The sequence below is a fragment of the Helobdella robusta genome (assembly GCF_000326865.2).
Source record: "Helobdella robusta unplaced genomic scaffold HELROscaffold_24, whole genome shotgun sequence".
Lineage (NCBI taxonomy): Eukaryota > Metazoa > Annelida > Clitellata > Rhynchobdellida > Glossiphoniidae > Helobdella > Helobdella robusta.
In genome coordinates, this window is record NW_008704261.1 from 569,535 (window position 1) to 597,511 (window position 27,977).

The 27,977-nt window shown below is 33.5% G+C and overlaps 5 protein-coding genes across 5 annotated transcripts; 3 read left to right on the forward strand and 2 right to left on the reverse strand.

Moving 5' to 3' along the window:
• Window positions 1-236: 236 nt before the first annotated feature.
• On the forward strand, window positions 237-8,209 carry HELRODRAFT_156985 (hypothetical protein; the record flags this gene model as incomplete). The annotated part of the gene is made up of 14 exons (XM_009019230.1): window positions 237-255; window positions 658-713; window positions 1,403-1,501; window positions 1,630-1,723; window positions 2,470-2,547; window positions 3,094-3,233; window positions 3,453-3,557; window positions 3,922-4,019; window positions 4,637-4,760; window positions 5,224-5,374; window positions 5,706-5,788; window positions 6,085-6,192; window positions 6,553-6,682; window positions 8,073-8,209. The coding sequence occupies 14 exons, from the start codon at window positions 237-239 to the stop codon at window positions 8,207-8,209; spliced, it is 1,422 nt and encodes a 473-aa protein (XP_009017478.1).
• Window positions 8,210-10,930: 2,721 nt separating this feature from the next.
• HELRODRAFT_191748 (hypothetical protein) lies at window positions 10,931-13,794 on the reverse strand (the record flags this gene model as incomplete). The annotated part of the gene is made up of 7 exons (XM_009019231.1): window positions 13,343-13,794; window positions 12,730-12,981; window positions 12,459-12,529; window positions 12,081-12,156; window positions 11,535-11,588; window positions 11,209-11,271; window positions 10,931-11,020 (listed from the first exon to the last, which is right to left on the reverse strand). Exons 1-7 carry the CDS (start codon window positions 13,505-13,507, stop codon window positions 10,931-10,933), a joined length of 771 nt encoding a protein of 256 aa, XP_009017479.1. The 5' UTR covers window positions 13,508-13,794.
• An 858-nt stretch (window positions 13,795-14,652) lies between these two features.
• Window positions 14,653-16,016, forward strand: HELRODRAFT_172561 (hypothetical protein; the record flags this gene model as incomplete). The annotated part of the gene is made up of 2 exons (XM_009019232.1): window positions 14,653-15,007; window positions 15,667-16,016. 2 exons carry the CDS (start codon window positions 14,653-14,655, stop codon window positions 16,014-16,016), a joined length of 705 nt encoding a protein of 234 aa, XP_009017480.1.
• A 3,200-nt stretch (window positions 16,017-19,216) lies between these two features.
• On the reverse strand, window positions 19,217-20,012 carry HELRODRAFT_172562 (hypothetical protein; the record flags this gene model as incomplete). Its single annotated transcript, XM_009019233.1, has 2 exons — window positions 19,217-19,843; window positions 19,893-20,012. 2 exons carry the CDS (start codon window positions 20,010-20,012, stop codon window positions 19,217-19,219), a joined length of 747 nt encoding a protein of 248 aa, XP_009017481.1.
• A 3,080-nt stretch (window positions 20,013-23,092) lies between these two features.
• Window positions 23,093-27,970, forward strand: HELRODRAFT_154764 (hypothetical protein). The gene is made up of 8 exons (XM_009019234.1): window positions 23,093-23,152; window positions 23,418-23,557; window positions 23,859-24,000; window positions 24,424-24,642; window positions 25,513-25,628; window positions 25,668-25,670; window positions 26,236-26,319; window positions 27,849-27,970. Exons 2-8 carry the CDS (start codon window positions 23,420-23,422, stop codon window positions 27,927-27,929), a joined length of 783 nt encoding a protein of 260 aa, XP_009017482.1. The 5' UTR covers window positions 23,093-23,152; window positions 23,418-23,419; the 3' UTR covers window positions 27,930-27,970.
• Window positions 27,971-27,977: the final 7 nt, after the last annotated feature.

Consider the following 27,977-nt stretch of genomic DNA (forward strand, 5'->3'; position numbering starts at 1 on the left):
CCTTGAGCCTAAGATCAGTTTAGTGAATTAAAAATTTTTTATGTTTAAATATGTCAGAATTTAAAAAATTATTGTAAGTTAATTACAAGTTAATAAGAACAAACAATATTAATAATAATGAAAATTCTGATAATTAATTCTTCCTCTGGAGACTAAGACCAGTTTAGTAGTGAATAAAGTAAAGAGTTTATCAATTTCATTTATCACATTCAAAAATTTTCATCTTAAATTTAATAATGGTGAGGAGTATGTCATGTGATTTTCAAAGTTTAAAAAAATACAATAATTTATATTTATAATATTTGTTCTTATTAGCGTTTATTTGTATTTCAGTTTATCTTTATATCATAGAATTATAAAAACTACAATTTTGTTTGAAGTTTTAAGGATTTGCAATTTTGTTGTCTTAAGCTTATATCGTAACTAAAAAAGTGTTGAAAGAGTTAAAGATCAGGTTTTGTGGAAAGGTTGATGGTCGCCAATGTCCTGAAAGGATAAGGCACGAGAAAGAAGAAGAAAGAATTAAAACTAATAAAATTAATTGATTTATTTATTTATTTATCTCTACATTTGACACCCTTGTATTAATAATTATTATTAATAATACTTATTGATATTATTATTATTTTATTTTATTATAATTATATTTATTTGCAGTCTATAAAACTGTTTCAGCTGTCAATGGGCCTCTTGTCATTGTAGAAAATGTTAAGGTTTGGTTAATTATGATTTGTTATTATTCCTATTCTTATTATTATTACTATTATTATATTCATTATTATGATTATTGTTATTATTATTACTTTGTATTTTTTTAAAGGTAAAAGGTTACTCTCTCTCTCTTGAGCTTGCTTCAGAGGTTTCAACGACAAACACACACAGCGTACATGAATACGCGTGTTAACCACGCATCATTCACATTGCGTATGATAGGCGGGGATCTCTTTGTATTCGAACCCAGTCATTGCAGCAGCAAGACCAGGCGCCTTTAACCATTGAGCCATCATGCCGCCCAGAAAATTATTTTTGTTTTCCACTTATAAATAGTTCCTTAAATTTATTGGGATAATGAGATAGATGCTATTATTATGATTCTTTTTTTATGATTACTACTTCTATTATTATTATTTTATATTTATTTATTTATTATTGTTTTCCATCTATGGTTTTCACGGGCGTACATACACTGGGCTTGTTTGTAGTTGAAACCTCTGAAGGAAAATGCACGAAAAATATTGACCTTTAACCTTTATAAATAGTACCCTAAATTTAGTGAGATGTGAAGCGCACGAAAGATATTGACCTTTAATCCTTTAACCTTTATAAAGTTCCACCTAAATTTAGTGAGATGGTGAAGTGCACGAAAGATATTGACTTTTAACCTTTTAACCTTTATAAATAGTTCCCTAAATTTAGTGAGATAGTGAAGTTGACGTTGAATAACGGGGATGTCCGGCACGGTCAGGTCCTCGAGATAGTTGGATCGAAGGCTGTCGTCCAGGTCCGGTTATAATAATAATAATAATTGTAATAATTATTAATTTAATTTTTACGCATGGATGAATGATTGAATGAATTAATAAGTGAATGAATGGATAAGGAAATGAATGAATACCTCAACGAATGTAGGTATTTGAGGGTACAATAGGGATTGATGTGAAGAACACATCCATCGAGTTCAGTGGGGACATTATGAGGATGGGTGTCTCGGTTGATATGTTGGGTTAGCTGGTTGGATGGTTGTTTAGTTGGTTGGATGGTTGGTTGGTTGGTTGGATGGTTGGTTGGTTGGTTGGTCGGTTGGTTGGTTGGTTGGATGGTTGGTTGGTTGGTCGGTTGGTTGGTTGGATGGTTGGTTGGTTGATCGGTTGGTTGGATGGTTGTTTAGTTGGTTGGATGGTTGGTTGGATGGTTGTTTAGTTGGTTGATTGGATGGTTGGTCGGTTGGTTGGTTGGCTATTTGGTTGGCTAGTTGGTTGGTTGGTCGGTTGACGAATGTGATGAGTAATGGAATGGTTGATAAGACTGCGAAGAATTGTTTATTTGCCTGTAGGTGAGTGTATCTAGCTGATTGGTGGAACAATTTCTTTCACTATTGATTCACTAGACAGTTTATAAGCAAACAAAATTTTGAAATAAAGTATCAATCAGTTATTATTTTATTTGCACATTTAACAACGAAAAACATTCACCTGATCAACAATTTCATCATTCAGTCGTTAAAACATTCACTCAATCAACAAATCATTTATTCAATCAATCAGCCACTTATTCAATCAATCAATAAATCAACTATTCATTTAATCGCTCATTCAATGATTGATTGATTGAATAAAGGGTTGATTGATTGATTGAGTAAAGGATTGATTGAATGATTGATTGATTGATTGAATAAAGGGTTCAACCTTCTACTCAATCAATCAATCAACCAACCATTTATTCAATCAATCAACCAACCAATCAACTAAGGTCGTACTTTCAATGGCTCAGGGCAGCCAATAGACAAAGGTCCCAACATTGTCGCTGAAGATTATTTGGACATCATTGGTTGGCTGAGTTCATTCATTCATTCCTTCATTCAATCATTCATTAATTCATTCATTCATTTATTAATTCATTCATCTATTCATTCATCCGTTAATGCTGCTTGCATGCATGCATTCAATATTTTTTTGTCGGCCAATCATCTGTCATTCATTCATTTATTTCTCATTTTTTCATACATTCATGCACGATACAAATGAACAAACATAGACATAATACAAACAAACACAACCTTATAAAACATATCACGACAAACATATACAAATTAATATCAACTAACAAACAAAACATAGCATCAACAAACAAACAAAACATAGTATCAACAAGCACAACGTTGTACATACAGATAAAACATGATACAAACAAACACAAGTTAATAACAACAAACAAACACAGCGTAAAACAAACAAACCCACAAACAAACAAACGCAGCGTAAAACAAACAAACCCACAAACAAACAAACACAGTGTAAAACAAACAAACACAGACAAACACACAAACAAACAAACAAACACAGCGTAAAACAAACAAACACACAAACAAACAAGGTCAGCCCATCAACCCTGTATCAAGGATATACCCCCGTGAGATGATACAAACGGGCATCTCGGCTATCGACTGCATGAACACCATCGCCAAGGGACAGAAGATCCCAATTTTCTCCGCTACTGGCCTGCCACATAATGAAGTGAGTGAGTGAGTGAGTGAGTGAGTGAGTGAGTGAGTGAGTGAGTGGGTGAGTGAGTGGGTGAGTGAGTGGGTGAGTGAATGAATGGTGGGTAAATAAATAAATGAGTGTGAGGTGAGTGTATGAATGAATGAATGAAGGAATGAATGAAAGTATGCATGCATGCATTTATGAATGAATGAATGAGTGAACGATTTAAATAATAAACCAACCAATAAGATAGCAGCTCAGATTTGCTCTCAAAGTGGCCTGGTATCAAAAAAACCTAAAGGGAATGTGGTAGATGGTCAGAGCAAGTACGCCATCGTCTTTGCCGCTATGGGGGTTGGTTTGTGGAGTTTATTGTGATTTGTTGTGACTGGTTGTGATTGGCTGTGATTGAATGTGATTGGTTGTGATTGATTGAGCTTGATTAGCTATGATTGAATGTGATTGGTTGTGATTGGCTGTGATTGAATGTGATTGGAATGAATCAGAATGAATGAATGAACGTACAATGATTGGTTGGTTGACCAAATGATTAGATTATTAAATGCTGGATTGAATTAATGAATTAATGAAGATACGAACGATTGATTAAAAAAATGCATAAATTATGAATGAATGAATGAATGAAAGAACGAATGAATGGTTGGATGAATGAATGAATAGATGAATGAATGGATGAATGAATAAATGAATGAGCCAGATTGATATGGGAACAGCTCAGTTCTTCAAAGATCATTTTGAAGAAAGTGGTTCGTTATCAAACACGTGCATCTTCATGAACATGGCAAGTGATCCAACGTTGGTGGCTTCCATGCTGATTGTATTTGCTATTATATGATTGATTGATCAATCAAACAACTAATTAATCAATCAATCAATAAACCAATTACCCAGCCAAACCAGTCAGTCAACCAATTAACCAGCCAATCAATCAACCAAATAACCAATAAATCATTCAAACAATTAAAATATAAATCAATCAATCCAATCGACCAATTAACCGTCCAATCAATCAGCCAATCAATCAACCAATTAGCCAATCAATCATTTAACTAATTTACAAACAAATCAACCGACCAATTAACTGACCAATCAATCAACAAATTAACCAATCATTCAGTCAACCAACCAATTAACAAACAAATCAATCAATCAACCAATTAACGATCAAATCAATCAATCGACCAATTAACTGACCAATCAACCGACCAATTAACTGATCAATCAACTGACCAATTAACTGACCAATCAACCGACCAATTAACTGACCAATCAACCGACCAATTAACTGACCAATCAACCGACCAATTAACTGACCAATCAACCGACCAATTAACTGACCAATCAACCGACCAATTAACTGACCAATCAACCGACCAATTAACTGACCAATCAACCGACCAATTAACACCTAGGATAGAACGCATCATAACGCCTCGCCTCGCCCTGACCATGGCAGAGTACCTGGCCTACCAATGTGACATGGATGTTCTCGTCATCATGACTGATATGACGTCATACGCCGACGCTTTGAGGGAGGTTGGTGGTTGTGTGTTTGTATGTGTATGTGTGTGTGTTGAGTATGTATGTGTGTGTTTGTGCGTGTGTGTTGTGTGTGTGTTGTGTGTGTGTATGTGTTTTTGTGTGTGTGTTTTTGTTTTTGCAATTGTGTGGTTGATTGGTCGACGATTGTTTATTTGTGTGACTGTATGTTTAAATGTGTGATTGTTATGTGTTTGATTGTGTGTGTAATTGAGTGATTGAATTGCTTGGTTGATTAAGTGGTTGCTTTGTTGGATGAATGCTTGATTGCTGGGTTTGTCTGCAGATCAACTGGCTTGTTTTACTTTTAATCAAAACATAAGGCACTACAGCAGCTACCACAACTACTACACCCACCACAACCACACAAATCGCAACAGTAGCTACCACAACTACCACACCCACCACAACTACGTAAACCGCAACAGTAGCTACCACACTCACACCCACAACCGCACAGATTTCAGCGGCAAGAGAGGAGGTAGCAGGAAGACGCGGATACCCAAGCAGCATGTACTCCGACCTAGCCACCCTCTACGAGAGGGCTGGCATGGTCCAGGGTAGGAATGGATCTGTCACTCAGATCCCCATCATCACCATGCCTAACGATGGTGGATATGTGATGATGGTGTGGGTGGTGATGTGGGTGGTGGTGTGGTGATGTGGGTGGTGGTGTGATGATGTTGGTGGTGGTGTGATGATGTGGGTGAATGTGTGATGGTGTGAGTGGTGGTGTGACGGTGTGGGTGAATGTGTGATGATGTGAGAAGATGATGATAGTTATCTATCATTTACTTGTTTTACTATTTAATCATTCTCAATCATGACGAGAACAATCTATTCATCCAACCAACCATCAGTTCATCTATCCATTCATCCATCCATCTATCTATCCATCCATCTATTCATTCATTCATCTATCCATCCGTCCATCCACACAAGACATCACTCACCCAATTGCTGACCTGAGTGGCTACATAACTGAAGGGCAGATATACGTTGATAGGACACTGCATAACCATCAGGTCGGTGTGTGTATGTGTTTGTGTGTGTATGTGTGTGTTTGTGTGTGTATGTTTATGTGTGTGTGTTTGTATGTGTATGTATGTGTGTTTGTATGTGTATGTGTGTGTGTTTGTATGTGTATATGTGTGTGTTTGTATGTGCGTGCGTGTGTTTGTGTGTTTAATGTGCTTATGTGTTCATTAAACACACGATCTTCTAGTTTTCCTATTGCAGTTATTTATCCTTTCGTCATTGTCATCATCGTCGTCTTCATCATCATCATCATCGCCATCATCATCGTCATCATCACCATCAGATCTACCCACCAATAAACGTCCTGCCTTCCTTATCACGCCTCATGAAGTCAGCGGTGGGGGCCAACATGACAAGGGAGGACCATGCCGACGTTTCAAATCAATTGGTGGTGATGATGATGGTGGTGGTGTTGATGGTGATGATGATGGGGTGGTGATGATGATGGGGGTGATGTTGATAATGGTGATGGGGTGATGGCGATTATGATGAATGAACAAAAATGCACAGCACAAATTCACAATAGGCATTCTTTTTCGCCACCACAACATCAAACAACTGCATAATATCGACGCTAAATATACAACAGATGAATAACAGCAACATTCACGCCAGCAACAAACAAACAAACAACCACCAAACAAACAAACAACCACCACAAACAAACAATCACCACAAAAAACCACCATAAACAACCACCTCAAACAAACAAGCAAACATCACCATAACCACAAACGCATCGACCCCAAAGTACGCCTTGTATGCCATGGCGAAGGACATCCAAGCCATGAAGGGGGTCATGGGGGAGGAGGTGCTCAGTTCGGAAGACCTCCTCTACCTCCAGTTTCTCGATCAGTTTGAGAAGAAGTTCCTTGCACAGGGTTTGTTGGCTGACCAGTTGATATATATATATATATATATATATATATATATATATATATATATATATATATATATATATACATATCAGCACAACGGTTGGAAACACAGATGCATTTGACATCGGCGTTGGAGTCCACCAAGGCTCGATTCTCAGTCCACTGTTATTTATAACTGTGATGGAAGAAATCACAAAACCGATACGCACTGGTGACATTTGGATTCTATTATATGCTGATGATAACGTTTTAACAGCCACGTCTGAGCAGAATGCAGAACAGATGTTTGAAGATTGGAACACCAGACTCGCCGATCATGGATTCAAAGTCAACATCAGCAAAACCAAAGCAATGAACACTGGTGAACCAATCCAATCCACAGCTACTGCCTGTTCAGTTTGTAAAGCTGGTGTAGGTAACAATTCAATCAAGTGTCAGCAGTGTAACCAGTTGTGTCACAAACGTTGTTCAAAAATAATTGGTTTTTTATTTAAAGTGTCCAATTTTGTTTGTCCTGTTTGCATCAATCCACAACAACACATTCGAAATAGCAATGTTTTTGAAGCCATTAAGGTAGAAAAAGTCACATCGTTTCAATATCTAGGGGATGCTCTGGATTGTACTGGAACAGCTGAAGCTGCCGTTCGAGCACGCATACGTGCAGCCTGAAATAAATGGCATCTCCTTGCCTCTATATTGATGCGGCGTGACATCCCGCTACCACTACGATCAAGACTTTATAAATCTGTGATACGTCCGGTCTTGTTATATGGTGCAGAAACATGGCCAATGACAACCAAACTGGAACAACAACTTCAATGAACCGACATGAAAACGCCCCGATGGATGCAACGAATTTGTCTGAAGGACCACATCAAATTTACCGAAATCCTGCGTCGTGCTGGTTTAGATGATATAAAGGACGAATGCCGGCAACACCGTCTGCGGTGGTTTAGTCATGTCAAACGAAATAGTGCCATAACTTCTCTTGCAGATGTTGAAGTACCTGACATACGTCCCAAAGGCCGTCCAAAGAAGTCCTGGTCGCAAACAATCGAGCAAGACATGAAAGCTCTAAATTTAAATGAAATGGATACAACTGATCGTCTGATTTGGCGCAAAAAGTTGATGGCAAAGAAAACAACGTCCTACCTCGGGAAACCGGGTCTCTGGACGCAAAACGAAGATTGATTGATTGATTGATATATATATATATATATATATATATATATATATATATATATATTATAATATATTATATATATATATTTATTTATATATGTGTGTGTGTATGATATGCATATCATATATGTTGTGTGTGTGTGTGTGTGTGTGTGAGTGTGATTAACGCGACACACATGCACACACATACACACACGCACTTGATTGACAGCCTGCACAGAAAACCGATCGATATTTGAAACCCTGGACCTGGCCTGGAGGCTGTTCAGAATCTTCCCGAAGGAGATGTTGAAGAGGATCCCGCAGGACATCATCCAGAAATATTATCCCAGGGCCAAGAAACTCTAAGATGAATTATATATATATAACACATATGAATACACATATGAGTGTAGAATTCGCAATATAATCATAATATATTCTATATATGTGGAACAGTTAAGCGGATATTCAAATCTTAGCCAGCGTCATTATTATTAATAATATTTCTTTTTGTCGAGAATACTGCTTATTTATTTTATTATTAGTGATGATAATATTATTGCCATTGTTATTTTCTTTTTATTAACGTTATTTCTGTTATCGTTGTTTGGTTTCCAAACCATAATAGGTATGCGTGCAATGAAACGGTCTTCAAAAAACTTTTGTGTGAAAAATGTATTTCCTCCTTCAGCCAAAAGCATTGTGGCCTCAATGTTTTCTAATCTCTTTTTCCTTTTTTATCTTCCTGGTTTAGCTGATAGTTAGGAAGAGATAAAGCCAGGAAGGTATGAAAAAAATATTTTTATCGTCAATTAAATTATGTGAGTCTGTGTACGTGTTAGTTCATCACCTGTGTGACAGGTGATGAACTTAGACGTACTTAGATCTTCACGGGATCTCTCCCGCGGTCTCCATCCTGGGTCAGTTCTTCAAGTGTCAATACGGAACTTCCCTTTGTAACTCCGTATTTGTATGTTTGGAATTACAAAGAGATGTCTTAGTGACATATATATTTGCCTAAATCGGACGCAATGGCGCTAGATCTTGCATCGTAGTAAGGTCCGAATTTTTCAAGGCATTCTAGGCTATCGTACGCCGAAATTTAAAGGTTGATTGGTTTCATATGTATTTATATATGCTGTATGTTTTTTGATATTTCGGAGAATAAATGTGTATATCTATGTGTTTGTATGAGTGTGTCTGATGGTCTGTGAATGCGTAGGTTAAACTCTGATGAAAATTTGTATTAGAATTCATGAATTCGGTTTTATTAGTTTATAAAAGACAAAATAAAAATATATTTATATTTATTTCCAAAAATAGAATAGGGTTAAAGATATTTCGAGAAATATTTACACGAATCATTTTGATTGGCTTAGACAAAAATATTTTTAATAAGAAATTAATTAATTTTTGAAAAAAATTAAAATGTTGATTGGATTCAACTGAAATATCGATTCGATGGAGGAGGTCAGGAAGTTAATCAGACGCACAAGTACGGAAAAAATGAAATTGAAAAATAAACCAGGAAGTCTTTTGATGGCGGAAAGTTACCAGAATTGCAAGAAAAACGTATATAACATAAATAACAAAAAGTATAGTAATAAAAATAATTAGAACCAACAATTAATAATTTTCATCCGTATAAATATCAAACACATTAAGTTACAACAAACTTTAAGTAAATATATAACTACGGCTAATTATGGCTAAAAAACAACAACAATAATAAAAATGTTAATAATAATTATGAATTAATTAAACACCAAAAAAATTATTATTATTGTTATTATGTAAAATCAGAAAGTTTAAAAAAATTGAATAAATCAAAGAAATTAATTTTAATAATCAAAAAATGAATCAGGAATTAAATGTATATAGAACGCATGCATTCTACATTCTATTGTACCGATACAAAAATATGATTGAAATGAATTATTATTATTTTATAATTCATTTTATAATTATTATCATTTTATAAAAATTCACAAAGAATTAAGCTCTTTATAGCAGGAGTCTAACTCATCCCTGAGGTATTTGTACTCCTCCCTCATTTCGTTGAAGTTCTCTGAAACATCATTTTTATAATAAGGTTATTAATTTTATAAAAATAAACCGAATCTCTCAGCGATCGAATCAGGTCGCCGTAACAGAAATGCCCGGCACTTTACCGCTACACCACCGCTTCACCCAATTATCAGGCAAATGTTATATTTTTTTAGAAATAATTTTATTTAGAAGTTGAAATTGGGAAAGAGTTTGAGACAGAGTTTAAAAGGGCGACAGGGCGATTTGTGAGACGCAGCGCCTGTTGTGCTATTGCAAAGACTATATAGTCTGATTTTAAATATCTGTCAGCCGCTATGATATTGCTATAACCACCGAAATGATCAAATTGCGCTATATTATTATCTTAGTCATGGTTATATTTACTATATTTGTAATCTTTAGATAGAGGATCGTAAAATGATATTTGTAATCTTTTGATCGTAAAAATCAGCCTATAATACATAGGCTCTGCGCAGATACAGAAAACAGTCATGTTTTGCAGTTAGGTTTACAAGTCAGGTTTCCAGCGGAGAAAGCGAAGTCGTAAATGTGATTTATGTAGTTACTTGGATTGGTTTATTGTTTCTATTACTGTTGGTATTCAAATAAACTTTAAACGGCGTTTGCGTTTGAAGCAGTTGTGTTCATCTATCGGAAATCTCGAAACTAGGGATGAACGAACACTTGACGATCGTTGGAAGCTACAAGACTGGTTTTGGAAATACAGAGATCTTTGAAGTTATAACATCGGTGTTGATAGTTACGAGAGTCAAGGGTTACAAAAATATTGATTGAATCAGTTCAGAGAAGAATGAAAATCTATCGTTAACAAATTAAAATTCTAATTGTTCGCTCATTCGCTTGTTCATTTTTTCATTTTATCATTTTCATTCGTTCATTTATTGAATCAAGCATAGATTCATCTAATACTAATTACTTAATTTAATAATTAAAACATTCATTCTTTGACACATTCATTCATTCACTCACTCACTCCTTCGTTCGTTCATTCATTCATTCATTTATTTATTAATACATTCATTCCTTCACCAACTTACCTTCCGACTTATCCAATTCTTGTTGCTTTGATTTCAGTTCCCGCTTCAAAACATCAATGCACATTTCTGACTGTAAGTAAGATCGGTGATGATGACGATGATGAGAAATTATGGTGATGATGATGACGATGATGAGGATGAAGATGAGTTAGATGATGATGACGAAAAGGTATGACAATGATACTAATGATGACTGATAATGACGACGATGATGAAAATGAGAATTCGCAACTAAAAGAGAAGCCAGAAGACATCAACCTCCTTCAGACTCCTCCTCAGGTCTGCAATCGTTGACGTGTAACTGTCCTCCTTGCTTGCTAGCTACATTAACATTACATTACATTTCTATTACAATAACATCAATTGTTATCAGCGGCCCGTCTCGACAACTAAGACTGGGGGAGGGCAAAATTTTGAAAACTTTTAAAAAATGTTGACATTTTGACGGTGGTGGGGCTAAGATTATTTGTCGTGATCGTGTAGCAAAAATTAGACTAGCGACCTTTTTTTATTGGATTATAGATTATCTACATAAAACAGGGCTTTGTCTGCTGTGCAAAAACTTAAAAACTTATCTTACTGACTTTTCTGAAAAATACTACCCACCACAACGCAAGACCCTCGCCCCAGATCCGCCACTGATTGTTATATTTATATTATTTATATTACATTATTAACAGACGAGGAGATGGTGAAATGGTCAAGGCGCTTGGTCTCACTAGCGCAGGAACCTAGGTTTGATTGCAAAGAAATCCCCGTGGCTGCCTACCATAGGCATTTGTATGTGGTGCATATTCACTCGCATGCGCTTTGTTTGTTTGTGTGTATGTGTGTGTATGTATGTGCGTGTGTGCGTGCGTGTGTGTGTGTGTGTGTGTGTGTGTGCGTGTGTGAGTAAATGTGTTGTTGATACCTCTGAAGATTAATCAGGTTGAAATCAGTAGTAATTACAGTAAAAATTATATTTACACATAATAAAATGTAAACGAATAATTAAATATTAATTTCATATCACTCATATTGCTACTACTTCTACTTTTAATAATAATAACAATAATAATATTAAAAGTAATATTTCCATAATAACAATTATTATTATGATTATTATTATTAATTGTATCATTACTAACAGTCTGTTCACTAATCTCGAGTGATCTTAGGTTCGATGTTAATATGTGCAGATTGTTGTCCAGCTGCCTGGCCTTGCTTTAATAATAGAATTATAAAATTATAATAATAATAATTATAATAATAATAATAATTGTATTAATTATTAAAATCAAATGGAACCACAATATTTTTTCATAATTTAGCATAATTACGACATTCTGCAATGACTTTGATAGCAATAATTTTTTGCGGTTAACCTTTTTCAATTGACAAAAATTATGAGAAAAAGCCATAATATTGATAATAAATTTAAAATTATTTAAAAAAAATATAATTTATTAACCAAATTAAAATAATAACATTAATTAATTAACTAATTAATTAAAAATTAGTGATACCTCTCAGCCAATTCGCATCTCTCTTCGGACTTGCCAAGTTCCAACTCCAGCATGTGAAGGTGCCTTACAGCCTAGGCAGGAAGGACATCGAGTTAAACTCATTCCAATCCAAAGATCACATATATTTATTCATCAAAATTATAAATAATAATAATAACGATTATATTTTATTGTTAAAAAATGTTTTTTAATGTTCTAGAGCCTGTTCCAAACCATCAATTAACAATTACTGTTTAAGAAAAAAAATTAAATATATGTCGTTTATTGCTACCTCGTCATATTTTTTTTCAGCAGTGTCTGCAGCAAGTCGAAGAGTTCTAATTTGATCCTCTAGTGAGGAAATTTTTTCATCATCCAAATTTTTGAAGCATTCGTTTGATATCTTCAACCTTTCGAACTCGTCGACGACCTTCGAGGCGTCGTTTAGTTTGTTGAGCACCGAACTGTAGCGCCTGTCCATCTCATCTCTCTCGTCTTCCAAGAGTTCAACGCGTCTTGTCAGTGCCATCACTTGACTTTCCGCCTGTAAAAAACAATTTATCAATTAATCCTTACTCAATTCATCCTTACTCAACCAAATGTTCTGTCTAGTTATCAAGTTAATTCCGTCTATGGATGTGTTCATGAAAGAAATGGAAAAACAAAATTAAAGGATATTTTCTATAATAAATTCCAAAGTTCTTGTTAACATAATAAATATAACTACTAAAGCAAACGTGATTGATAAGGTAATAATTAAAATAAATTAAAATTAAGTATTTAATAAATTTAAATATTTTTTTTAAGAAATAAAAATCAGAAAATAGTTGGAATGGATGAAAATAAAAGATAGAATTAAATTAAAATAGAAATATTAAATAAAATTATTTGAAAAAGACACTGACGTCATTCCTTAAACTTCTTTCCCTATTGACTTCTCTGCATTTGTCGTCGTACAGATCCTTGTACCTCTCCAGCTCTTCTCTCAGTGTCTGCATCTTCTGCTTCAAGCTGCTTACCACCAAAGCTCCACCACCATTGTGGTTGCTGCTGTTATTTACTTTGAACATGGCAGCAGTTAGTTAGCTATGCTTTAGTTTAGAGTCAGTCTAGTAATTTAGTTTATCTTTTTTAATTTTTAGTAGAGACCAGTTAGTTTTAGAGATTAATTTCAATTTAATTTTTTTTTAATTTTAATTGCCGATTAGGTTAAAAAATAATATTTGAATAATGTTTAAAGTTAAAATAAATTAAAATCGGAATAAAGATTCCACAGTCGCATTTAATCTCAGTTTAAAAAGTGAGCAATTTAATTGCATGTCTCAACCAAATCGATGCGATGGAGGTTTACTTTTAAATTTATTAACAAACAGGTAAAATTTTAAAAGTGGATTGAAGTAAATTAAAAAAAACTGCTATAGTTTATTCTTTAAATTAGCCTCAAATACGTACAAAATAAATAATCAATAACACGTTTATGTTATAATTTTTAAAATAAATTAAAAACTATTTAACAACAAATAATAAACAATTTATTATTTGTTGTTAAATAACCGTTACAATATACCAACATTGTTTCGATGTTTCAGAGACTTCCGTTTGATAGCCCGCGTTTGAATTTTTATTTAGTTTGAAGGTTGGTTGAAAGAATAATTCTTCAATGATGATTGATTGCTACTTCGTTTAGTTCTAGATCACATTTTAATATACCTATGTTTCTGTTACAAGGTAGTCAGTCTGGTCAGCTACAAATTTTATGTTAATTAAATTGAAATTGTTAAATCTTGTAAAACTTCCAGTCAATTTGTGTTACATATATACCTAATGCATAGGACGGTATAAAGCTAATCTGATCACCTAGTATAGATTTTATTTTAATAAAAATTACTCATTTAGTTTATGCATTTCTGACAAACCAAACGTTGAATTGGAGATCTCATTTCGGTGCAAGTTCTTTCGAATGATTTTTACGTCATAATTGCGATTTGATACAAAACAACTCTACACTATTACTATTACACTTTTACAATCAGATAGAAACTTTTTTGTTGGGGTCACGGTCAGTCATTTAGAATTAACATCTAGGATGGAGACCTTCGATTTTGCTTTTTACCCGAGTTATGTTCTGTTCGGAATTATTTAAAAACACGTCGTTTATTTTTTGATAACTTTATTTTAGAGTATCAGATCTTTTGTCAATTAAAGTTGTAGCACAATGATCAGCAAAAATTGTAAAGTCTTTGCGATTGCACTTTTGGACCCATGGTTGCAATGCTTGTTGCATATCCTATCCTCCTCATTCATCATCTACATCATATATCACTCAACAAATTATTTGATCAGAAAAAGATTATTTGACACATTAGGCAACGTCGGTTATATTGGTGACGATGTCCATTATAGTACTGGCAACTACGGATTCAATGGTGGAAACAACGACAATGGTAGTAATAACGTTAGTGATGGTAGAAATGAAAAACTTGGTTACCCGGAAGAAGGTGGCCACAAAATTAAAAAAGTGGAACACAATGTCGTCAAAGGGGATAATGATGTAGAAGCAGATTATCACGGTTTATTGTTTACTCCTTTAATATATATATATATATATATATATATATATATATATATATATATATATATATGTATATATATATATATATATACACATAAAGTATATACAATTATTTATAAAGATCACTGCTTTTTCGGCATTATTAAACTTGTAGTTGAGTTTCTCAGTTTGATAAATAATTGTATTTATGATAGTCTAAACCCAATAAATAAATATATATATATATATATATGTATGTATGTATATATATATATATTATATACATAATGTATATATATTTATAAAGAGAGAGATAATTTAGCTCAGTCAGTAGAAGTGCCATGTGTCCCGCTTTTACTACTCGAGGGCCTGGTTCCAGTACTGCTGATCCGAATGCGAAACTCAAAGATTTTGTGTATTTGTGTGTCAGTCGTCGTGTGGTGTGGATAGTGCTGCCTTTATGGCACGAAGGTTTAATTATAAGTATAAAATTATTTTATGCCATGTGAGATCTGCTTTTTAGAAAATGGCTTAATCCGGAAGATGCAAAATATAATTAGAAAGTATTAGGGATTCTCGGTTATAAAATAATAAACATGTACACAACTTACAATTTCATTCCATTTTATTCCTGTTTTATCCTAACTTTTTTTTTATTCTATTTTATTCAACGTACAGACATTTCTAACTTCTGTGTCTGCAAGTTGACTGAAGATTCTTCACCCGGCTCATTTTTGTGTCTCTACGAGCAGAAAGATGTTTCGAGATCGGGTACTTTTTACAAGTACAGACAATTTTTCAAGCCACAAAATAGAGTGAGTGTTTTAAGAGACGATCAGTTATACGTTGAAGGAGCTGTGTTGAGGTTTCCAGAGCTCAAATCATCGTTACCCTCCTTCCCATCTTCTTCATCCTCCTCACCATCACCAAAATCATCTGCACCTAAGTTACCCCCATCCAAAGTATCCACATCCAAGCAGCCAGCCATTGTCCAGATGACGTGCTTCGTGTATCCCAGAGGCAAGTAATGAATGTCCAATGGATTATTGGATGGAAAGATGGATAAGTTGGATAGATGAGTGAGTGGATGGATGGATGATTGAATGAACGAATGGTTAGTATAACGAACAAAATTTTATTTCATTAATTAAAAGAACAAGCGAATGAAAATAGTTTAAATTGAAATAATGAAGCTTTGATAGATAACAGAATGAATGTCAAACGAATGATTTTAAAAACTGGTTGTGTGATTTGAATATTTTATCGATATAAAGAACTATGAACAAAACAAATTTTATAACTATAAAATGGTTTTCGAAAATTTCAAACTACATCCCTTATACATAATTTTTCCAACTTTTGCCTAAATACCAATTGTTTAATTATATTTTGTGTTATTATCTATTGATTTATTATTTGAATATTTTCTTATAGGCATGGCAGACAAAGTTAAGAAATATTCTCCAAACGAAAATGATGATAAAAATAATTTTTTTGGTTATAATACAATCAGTCAGTTCGTATCCAACAACAATAACATTATTAAGGTGCTAATAACTGTGGTGATAATATTCGAGATAGTAATATTCACTGCACTCCTGCTAAAAGCAAAAGACCGAATAACTTTCAGGACAAACATTAGACGATTCCTAATAATGATTATAATAGTTGCAGTATTGATTGTAATAATATTCTTCATATTCTTCATTAGTTCTTTTGATTAGCAACTCTCTCTTTATCTCTCTCTCTTTCTTTCTTTCTCTCTCTCTCTGTGTTTGTGTGTGTGTGTTAAGTGCTTGCAAGCGCATGGTGTGTGTGTGTGTGTGTGTGAATTGAAAGTTTATTACCTACCTATGTTTTTACATGTGTACTGTCATGTGTTTAAGATTTACTAAGTATGTGTCATTTAAATGAAGATTTTTAATTAACGTTAGTTCAAATTTAATTACATCCTTAGAAACGCCAATCGATAAAATGATTAAGACAACAACTTCAGTTCATATGCTTAATGTCATTTACATTTGACGTCGTTTCATCTGGATTGTAAAAATGAAATTCGCTGAATTTTTTATGTTAGCTTCAGTGGCGGATTAAGCTTTCTGAATAGCTTGTAATTTGTCGCCCAAAATTTTGTAATAGTTTTCGAAAACTGAATTAAAATAAAAGCAACATCTTTAACACGTATTTATGAAGTGCATTCTTTATTAACATTTATGTGATGTAATATTAGAAAAATGCATTTCCATTAATAACAGTCTGTAAAAAAGTTCGTTTCAATACTTAACGACGTGTTCAATACTTGCAAAATCGTTTTTTCGATGCGAAAACGCGCTTTAAACCATGGATAATATATCCGTGCTTTAAACAAAATGGCGCTGACATGACAAGGTGGCGATTTTTAAAAAATGGGCCCATTTAATTGAATAATTGGCTGATCGGTTTATCAGATCGAATGACAATTTTTGTTCGATTTTAAAGAATTTAAATTAATTAAAATTAAAAACCATTATTTTTAAGTAGAGTAGAAATTTTTTTAATAATATTTTTTATTTAACTTCAATATTTTTAACTTATTGATTTTCAAAATTTGGCGTCCCAGGCCTGTTGTGCCTGTGCGTAAATTCGCCACTTTGTGCTAATTTGTTTCGTTCGGCCTGACGGCTTGTTAAGAAGAACATTAAGTTTACCGTGTCCTCCTTATTTCTCGACTATTTCCAATAAAAATCATATTTGGCATGGTAAATCCTATAATGTACTGTTAATTATTATAAATGCTATGAATATTTTACTATTGATATTTTTTTAATGACGAAATCCGCAGCGAACCGAAAGCAAATCGGTTAATTTCGCTTAAAGCGCCAAGTAAATCCTTTAAAAAACTGGCGCTTTTAGACATTTATATCTATCCAATTTTCATTGTTTTGCAGCATGTTCAATGTTTATGCTACATTTTTAAATGCCACGTATTGTGTGGTATTATCGCCGCATTCGTTCCTAATAGTTGAAAAAGTGTTAAAAAAAAATTAAAAAGTTATACTAATACAAGTGAGACCGTTCACAATGTTTTTTAATTAACTATATTAAATTACGGTAGTTTAATTTTAAAATTATTTTGGCACCAGCTTCTACCTTAACAGACATAATATTAATTTGGAATGGAGTTATTATTATGGGAAATATAAAGGCGTTTTTCAACCTATATAGCCGCTATATCATTATAGAGTTTGTTGTGTTTTTGACGTGTTCGTGCAAATATTTTATAGTTTTTTTTTGTGGAAATTGCATATTTCGACTCGACGGTTACTTGTTGGAAAATTTATTTTTCGGATAAAACAATTTTCCACATGTAGATACGTAAACGCTGTTAGGCGCGAAAACATTTGAAAAATATAAACGCTTATAATTGCCAATTATAATTCTAAAAAGTAATTTTATATATATATATATATATATATATATATATATATATATATATATATATATATATATATATATATATATATGAAATTGCCTCCACGCCTAATAGACAATTTTGCATTTTGAAACAATTACGAAAATTAAAATGTAGTCGAAAGATGAAAGAACATTTTTGGAGTGATAGAAACAAAAACACAAAACAAAAATGAACCTGAAAATATAATTTCACTCTGCAAAAAATTAATAAAAACACTCAGTATAACCGAAAATATTCATGTCATTTGTAAATTCGTCACAAAATATAAGAAATACCAAGTGTTTTATAAAAAAATTTATGTATTTTTAAAAAACTTTGAAAATTTAAAAAATGTACTATACTAAGTTCAAAATGACATTGATATGAAAAAAAAACTTTAACAATTTACTTGAATTGCAAAACTAAAAATCACAAAACCAAAAATTTTTGTTGCACAATTAATTTATCGACAAGAGTTCAAATTTTACATATTCGCTAGCATAGTATAGAATCTAAAGATAGACTAAATTAAATGATAAGATACCTTAAAGGAAATTAAAAATTCACCAGAGTGCTGAACAAACACGTCTAGAATTAAATATTAGCTTATCCGCACATCTCTTAGGTAAAGTGATTAGCGTATATTCAGTGTAGTCGCTAACTAAAAACTAATTTTATACCGAATTTCAACGAGAATAGGGAAACTGTTCTATTTCCGAGATAATTTGTTAAATGTCGTTTAAATCCGAATAATAAATGTTTATTCTATCACTTTCATCCTAATTATAATCCTCATCATTCTTGTCGACCCATCGCAGAATCAAAACCATCATCTCTTTCATCGATCGTAACATCATTAATGTTTCCACCAACATGCTTGCTGCCATCTTTCTTGTTGTCATTTCTGTTAATGTGATATTTCTTATTCCGGAAGTAGTATTCCTTGTCAGTCATTATGGATTGTCTGTAAAACTGCATGTAATCTTCATACAGTGATATCATCGTTACATTTTTGCGTGACGATGATGACAAAGCTCCATCTTCATTCCACGATGTTAAAGTTTGATCTGCATTTGGCTGTCCGAACCTTCCATCATTTTCTATTTCATATTCATTTGGCCACTCTCTATCGTTCAATTCGTTGACCAGCTTGTTGTGCAGGACATTTAAATCTTTCAATTTCCATTCGATGAAACTTTCTGACGAATTTGCAAACAGCTCCAACAATTTACTACTTAATAATTGCCTCAAGAATGCTTTTATCAACAAATTCGCTAAAGATCTTCCATCCTCGTTATGCAGCAGTTGGAACGCGCATTGATACTTCTCCAACTGAAACTGCATCAAAATGACGTCATCCTCGTTTACCCTCACTTTCAAAACTCCGACCTCGCCCTCTCTGTGCCCAACATCATCGTCATACTTCGTCGCACAGACAGGGCACATCAAAAAACCCATACTCTGGTACAACCTTTTCAGGCAATACAAATGGAATGTATGGTGGCAATCCCTGAGGAAAACTTTTTGCTTCTTCCATAGGTACTATGAATCTTTTTTCAGTTTTAATAATTTCAAATTTTTCTTGAAACATTGTTTTATAAAATTTTAAGTCACAATTTTTGTAAATTGAAAAAGAATAAATGGTTATTTAGAATTTAATGAAACAAATCGTTTGAAGCCAAATCAGAAACAAATTTAAATGATGTTTAGAGATATTTAAGAGCCATTTATATAATGTTTCAAGAAAGACTTAATTACTTTAACGACATGGGACGAAGCAGTTCACAAAAACGTTTTAAAATATTTACGAGGATCATTGACAAAGAATTAATTAATTTTAAATCATCTAATCATTATCTTCTTTATCTTTGTCTTTCAGACTGTAAACAACAGAATGTTTCATATCTTTGCATCAATTGTTTTATTGCAAGGAATAAAGAACAATCGTAAATTTTAAACACATACAACTCACTTTCATAATAATACAATAGTATTCTGTAATAATAAAATAGCCCGCTCGTTAAACTGTCTTCTCAGCTTAGGAAGTCATTGTTTCAGACGCCCTCGTGGTGGTAGCAACTGACTCAAAAACACTTGCTCGATGAAATCTTCCGTGCAGATGCAGCAAACGCTGTTTACGTACTTCCCATGCCTGTAGGCACTTTGTAAGATCTGTTGTTTGCGAGTGATTTAAAATGCGAGTCCGTGTGCTGAACAATTGCACTGAAATGTTCCTCCTCTCGCATACTACCACTTCAACGGTCAATCTTACTGTTGAAATATCGGTAGAATGAAAATCTCCAAGTTATTTCATGCTGTTGTGGTAAAGAGAAGATCTATTTTTTAAATCAGCTTTTTATCATCATCTGACAGTTCTTTTTTTCTTTTAAATATTCTTTATAAAGTTCAATCTTCAGGTACATTTTCTCCTCCATATACTTATCCAGGTAGTGGTCTACTCAATATTCAACATACACTTTGGTGTCCATGACATGAATTTTTCAAAGTCATAATTGTCTGTCAATACAGATAAAAACCAAAAAATAGCTTTAAGATTTTTTTTTTAAATTCAAAACATGTTGAGCACGGCAAGTTTACCAAGCTATTTATACTCTTTCAACGAAATGACAGATATTTATTTAACAATCGCATTCGCAGCCACCGAATTAACCATAGAAACATTTGCGACTATAAAGTCTAAAACGTTTATCCAACGTTTTTATTATTATTATATATCCATGGAAACAAGTTACAAATATTGGTCTGGCTCGTGAAGTGGAACGTTTAAAATTAGTATCAACATTTTGAAAAATGGTATGTGGATTTATTTTATAATTATAATAACGACATTTTTCAATTCTTTGACTTCAAAAACATGTAATTTGACACCAAACTCAATATATTAAGTTGCGCGGTTTTCAATATAAAATTAAATGAAAAGTTGGATCCGCCATTTTATAAAATGTCTTCTAGATGTTATTCCCACTCATACATAGCGACCACCAGTCAAAATATCATCTCCACTACTGTACTACTGAATCAGCTAGTCGTTGCTGGTTAGGTTTTGGGGTGAGCGAAATTTGAAATTTTACGTATTTCACTGAATTACCCAACCCAATAAAAGGAAACCAAAATATTATTATTTAAAAAATCAGAAACAATGCATGTGGAATATAGGTGAATAAGCGGCATCACATACATTGCATGCGAAGGGTAGGTGGGATCTCTTTGCTACGGAGACGGTCACTGCACAGGCAGTGTCAGGCATTTTGACCATAGAACCATGGCGTAGCGAGTGATAAAACTATGATGTTATTTATTGACTATTGATGATTTATAATGATGATAACACGATGAAGACGACGATGCGATGCTGAAGACAGTAGATAACTTATTGCCAAGATTTTGAAAAATATTTGATTACGTTGACAAAACCGGGGTGGATGGGGAAATTAAAAAAAGTCGACTTTTTCACTATTGGGATTATAATGTCATTTTTCCCGTAAAGAACACAACTTTTTTTTTTAAACAACGACTTTCACCAATTTTTAAAACACAAATAACGCCCCCTGGCTCCCCCCTAAATCCGCCATTATTGCTAACAATCTATCCACTAATTAAAAATTATAATTAAATTAATTCTAACTTTTAAATTTTCCTTTTAATTATAAGCAGCTCTTGCCATCACATTGTGCAACTTGAGTTGCATTGAATGGGTCCGGACGGTCTAAACATTCACAACACCTGATAGCTGCGGTAGGCTGCAACTCGAAGATGGTGACGATGAATGACGCCACCAAAAAAATGACTAACTTTGGGGCCATTTAATTTTGCTGAACTAGTGAATGTACAGAAAAGAAATCAAATGAAAGTTGAAAAGTAAATTATTTACACGAGATCACCATTTTTGTATAATAACAAACCGTTATAAATTGGAAATAAATTTGAAAAAAAATAAATAAATTAGAAAAAACTTAAAAAAATGAATTATAAAATGAAACTTAACCTTGATCTCATCATTTGTGGCAACAATTTCAAACGTTTTGAGGCCACTTCACTCATGATTTTCTTTAACTTTATCTTGATTTTACAAACAACTGGGTTATGATCACTGCCATAATCAGCTCCAAGGTAACTTCCGAAATCATTTTTTTATATAGTAATGTAACCAATCATATTTCTTACCTTGTCTCCGAGACCCTTCCAGGTAAATTTTCGCCTTGGGTGATTGTCAAACCAGGTGTTGGTAGTTATTTGATTATTTGCAACACACCATTCAATTAACTTTTTTCAACTTTTATTTCTTTCACCTATTTGATGAGGACCAACCACGTCATGCATTTTTTTTCTCAGCCAACTTTTGCATTCAAGTCACCCATCAACAACTTCTTGATACTTGCATGTAGTTAAAGCATCATTAAGATCATTGTAAAAGGCATTAAGGTTTTCATCACAGCTTTCAGACTCATAAATTTTACTCATAATAGCTAAGTTGTTAGTCAAAATACACGCAAAACCTTTCAACCTAGCTATTTTTTTTATGCATATGGCTGTAATTTGTAGTTTGTATATATTATTTTGTAAATATAGTTGTAATAGTTATATATATATATATAATAGTAGCTGAAGTTGATAAATCGTAAAAGGTTGCAATAGTTAAGCGCTTTTTAAAAATTTATTTTAGGTTTATGAAAGAACTGCTTTTGTGTTTTCTTTTCCATATCCGCTAAGGTTGGTGTTGGCTGAAATGTTGTATAAGTTAATTCATCCTTTTTAATCTGTTTAATTAATGGCTCAAATATTTCATTAAAATTTTTTTTTGTCCGGTTATTGTTTATATTTAAAATTAAAAAGCTGATTTTCTGGCTTGTTGATTGTGATCACGCTTCGTGATCAAATGGACTCCTAAATAAAATTAGACATGTAGCTATAATTAGCGTACATCATTAATTTAAAGTTATTCAAACGTTTTTTTCGCTTCATCTACTTTAAATAGAAATGGGTCGAGTTATCAGGTCCCAGCGTAAAGGTGCGGCCGGAATTTTCAAGGCCCACACAAAACATCGAAAGGGGGCTGCCCAACTTCGTGCCGTCGACTATGCAGAACGCCACGGTTATATAAAAGGAGTTGTCAAGGTCTCAATCATCCTCAATCTTTTTTTTATGCATTTATATTTTTTTTATCTGCTGTTCACTTTTTTTTATTCCTTACTGGATTTTTGTAAAATTCTTTTGCAAAAGTCAACTTTAAATGTTTCTTTTAATTATTATTAATAATTAATTTAATCATCAATTTTTAAATTTCTGCTTCTACTAAAGAAAATAAATCATTATTTACTGCTGCTATTGTTTTTTTTGCTTTTAGTAATTTAGTAAATCAGAGTAAGTCATTTAACGTAGATCATAGATTATACAAATGTAAATAACTTAAAATTAGGACATTATTCATGATCCTGGTCGTGGGGCCCCACTAGCAAAAGTGGTCTTCAGGGATCCATACAGATATCGATTGAGGACTGAAACTTTCATCGCCGCCGAAGGAATGCACACTGGCCAGTTCATTTACTGTGGAAAAAAAGGTTATTGCTTTTTGCCATTTTTTTTCTAATTTTTAAGGGTTTTTTTTAGTATTCTACAGAGATGTCAACAATAAATAACAATGCATGTTATTTATGCAAATAGTGTTAAGTCTCGCATCACAATTTCCTTTTGTATTTGTATCGAGTCACTGTTATGGTGATGACTTAAGAATATGATTGATTTGAATACAATTTTAAAAGTTATTGATAGTCTCTTTTTTAGACATGTGAGAGCTGGCTCTTTGAACTTGTTGGGCTATTATAGTGTGATTATTTATTAAATTATTTAATTTTAATTAATTTTTTCCTGTCTAGTTTGATGTCAAAGTAATCTCTGTTTATCTATACTTTTGAATGCATTTAATTAATTTTATCAGTGAGTTCATTCCTTTCTTAATTGCTTAATCGATAATATCCTGCCAGCCACCCTTCAAGTAGGAAACATTCTACCACTGGATTCCCTGCCTGAAGGGACATCAGTTTGCTGTCTGGAGGAGAAGATGGGAGACAGGGGCAGGTTGGCGCGAACATCTGGAAACTGCGCCGTCGTCATCTCACACAATCCCGAGACGAAAAGGTCCAGAGTTAAACTGCCATCCGGGGCTAAGAAGTTGTTGCCTTCCAGTAACAGGGCTATGGTTGGTTAGTAGATCAGATCTGTCTTCTGATTTTTATGATGATGTTCCTTCGTTTAAGAAGGATTCATCAAACTGTGGGCATTAAGTTTTATCTTCAGCCTTGCTCGATACATCTCAATCGTCTATCTTCTTCAATAATATAATTTGCAACACAAACAAACAAATGATGATTTGTTAGATTTCTTCACGTTGATCTGATATTAAAACCAAAATGATAATGTTATTGTTTTGCTTTTGTGGAGACATTTTTAATGGTCTGATATTTGTTCGTGTTGGCTCATAAATGTTTTCTGTCATAAACAATCTCATTTCTTCCAGCTATGCTGCAATTTTTTTAGTTATAATTCTTGTTGAAATTAATTCAATACAAAATTAGTGGCAACGAGTAAATGACCAGCTGACCTCTGTGATGATAATGATGATAGATTGGCTTGCCCTCACTGAGTAGATTTTAACATCTGCTTGTGATGATTAAGTCATCTCAATGTAAAAGTGTACTCATCTGAATCGTCATCCTTCCATTCCTTAACTTACCTTTAGATGAAACTCATTTATTTAGTGTTGTACTTGGTCTTACTTACTGCTGACATTGTTATTATTAGATGTATTAAATACCATGTTTAAGATTAATCATATTTGGTCAGTTCATCATTTACAAATTTTTTCATAGCTTTTGTTAGTGCTGTCATGTTTGAATGAGAAATAAGCAAAATGGTTTTTATTATGTTCATATTACTTTTCATGATGTAAATTGAAGTATTATCTAGTATAGAAACAAACAAGTAGACATGGAATTAGCATGGATGCCAACCTTTTTCAGTATTTTAGTTAGTCACACATACATAAACACACATATACATACAAACACACACAGGCATTGTAGCAGGAGGGGGTCGCATGGATAAGCCAATGTTGAAGGCAGGCAGGGCCTACCACAAGTACAAGGCCAAGAGAAACTGCTGGCCCAGAGTCAGGGGTGTGGCCATGAACGTGAGTTGATCTTTGGTCATTCTTGCTTATTTTCATGCATCCAGAAATTTGCATACGTTATATATACGTAGAGATCACAGATGAGTCTAAACCGAAAACACATGTTTGTGCATATGTAGAGTAGTAGTGGGTGGTACGAAGCCATAGTTAAGGTTTTGTGTGAGACATCGCATGCAGCCACATAAATATTTCTTAAAATTTACTGTTGATTTTGCTGGTTTGGCGTGTCAACCTTCCAGCTCCTAAAGTGTAATAACTTTTTTGTTTGTTTTTTTTAAACTAAACAAGCCTCCTACATATGTATACATATAAATCTTTAGTCAATCACTTTATATATGCATATTTACACTTGCCCATAAACGTATTTATTAGTATGTACACCCACCCATATAATACATATCCATTTGTATGCATGCATACATTTGCGCACACATACATATGTACGTACACATCATACATACATGCACAAATCCGCATATACAATGGCACATATCATATACAACATCAGCAACACACACATACATATAAACATACATACCTACACATACATACATACATGCATACTTACGCATACAAACGTCACATACAACAACAACGTACACAGCCTGTTGAGCATCCCCATGGAGGAGGTAACCATCAGCACATTGGTAAGCCATCAACTGTTGCCAGAGATAAGTCTGCAGGAAGAAAGGTTAGCTCGTTGTTTTCACATTTCATGCATCTGTCTGTGTGTCTTTATTTTTATGTGTCTCTCTGTATGTTTCTGTATTGTTATTGCTTTGGGTCTGTCTGCCAGAGTTGTCATGAGAAGTGTTTTTTAATTAAGTTATCTAGGTAAGTTATGTTATTTGACTCGCACCTGTCATAGTACTAGTCACTGACGATGATGATGTTTGATGACTTGCCCTCACTGAGTGAACCAATTCATCACTCATGATGATTAAGTCTCAAATTATCAGTGTACTCATTTGTCTGAGTCAGTCGGTCTATAAACTAATTAATGTACTAGTTAATTGTTACCTTCAGTTCGTTGAATTAGTATTTAACTACCATATTATGGTTTTACGCATTTGACTTTTAGATATAATGGTAATGTAACTCAGAATGTGATTAACTTGATACGATTATTACTCTATTATTATTATTACTCTACTATTCAGTAACATTTACAAACTTTAAGAGCTTCTTCAAACACCTAACTCTTCCGAGTGATTCCATTGCATAATGTATTCAGAATACTACTTAGAAACATGTATTGTATTGTAACACTTGGGGATTAGCATTAGAGAATTACTAGGGGGTAGTATTAAATACTACCTGTACTAGACTACTGACAGATGATGAAACACAGCCTCGCTGTGAGGCACACTTAGCACATGTGTCAATGTAATTAACGTAACTGCACGTCTGCTGTGGTCTAGCGTTATTGATGCTATTCCACGGCTGACCTGATGTCAGTCGGAGTAGCAGTACATTTTGTAATCATAGTAGTAGCAGTAGTGAATAACTTAATGTTAGTTTAAGTTACGTTGGTTCAATGACTTGTAGTTACTGGTTGGTAGTGGCGGTAATGTTGGTAGCCATCAATTGCTAGTGACGTCAATTTTTTCAGTTCGGTCAGTTTTCTACTGTCTATTCACCAAGCAACAAGCAGTTAATACGTTGATTAGTTCAGTGGTTGTTTACGTAGGTGAGGTGAGGTTTACATTTCAAATAAGTTAATACAATAAGACTTAAATCTCGTAGCGCCTGTTATAATCTACACTACATAATGATGACAGTGATTTGATGTTGAGTTCTCGCGAGCTCTGATACATTTATACCAAGCACATGTCTGAATGTACTTCAAATTCGTTGATACTATTTAGTTGATTATTTTCTACCATATTTTTTCCTGCTAGCACTATTATGAATTTAACATCCTGTAAGACAGATTAGCTGATGAGAAGAGTTTTAAAACATTTGTACTCTTATTACTTATTTTTGGCTGTTAGAATTTTTTAAAATACCCATGCAGAGAGATATCAATACTGATTGCTCTAAATGCTCTGCTGCATCGTAGTACATCACAGTACTAATTGTAATACACCGTATTGAGTTTTTTTAACGCTGGTTGTAATACCATGTGTTACTGCAAACATGCATACGTGCTAATTATTAATAATTAGTATTGGTAGTATTGATTGATGCTAACGATGCAGTTGCTTGCTTACTTGACAGGTCGGTCTCATTGCCGCCAGGAGGACTGGTCGTCTGCGTGGTACCAAGCAAGCTGTTGGCAAAGCAACAGAGAAAGAATAAACTGCGTGTTTTGTTATTTGGTTGACTGGCTGGTTTTTTTTTCAAGTA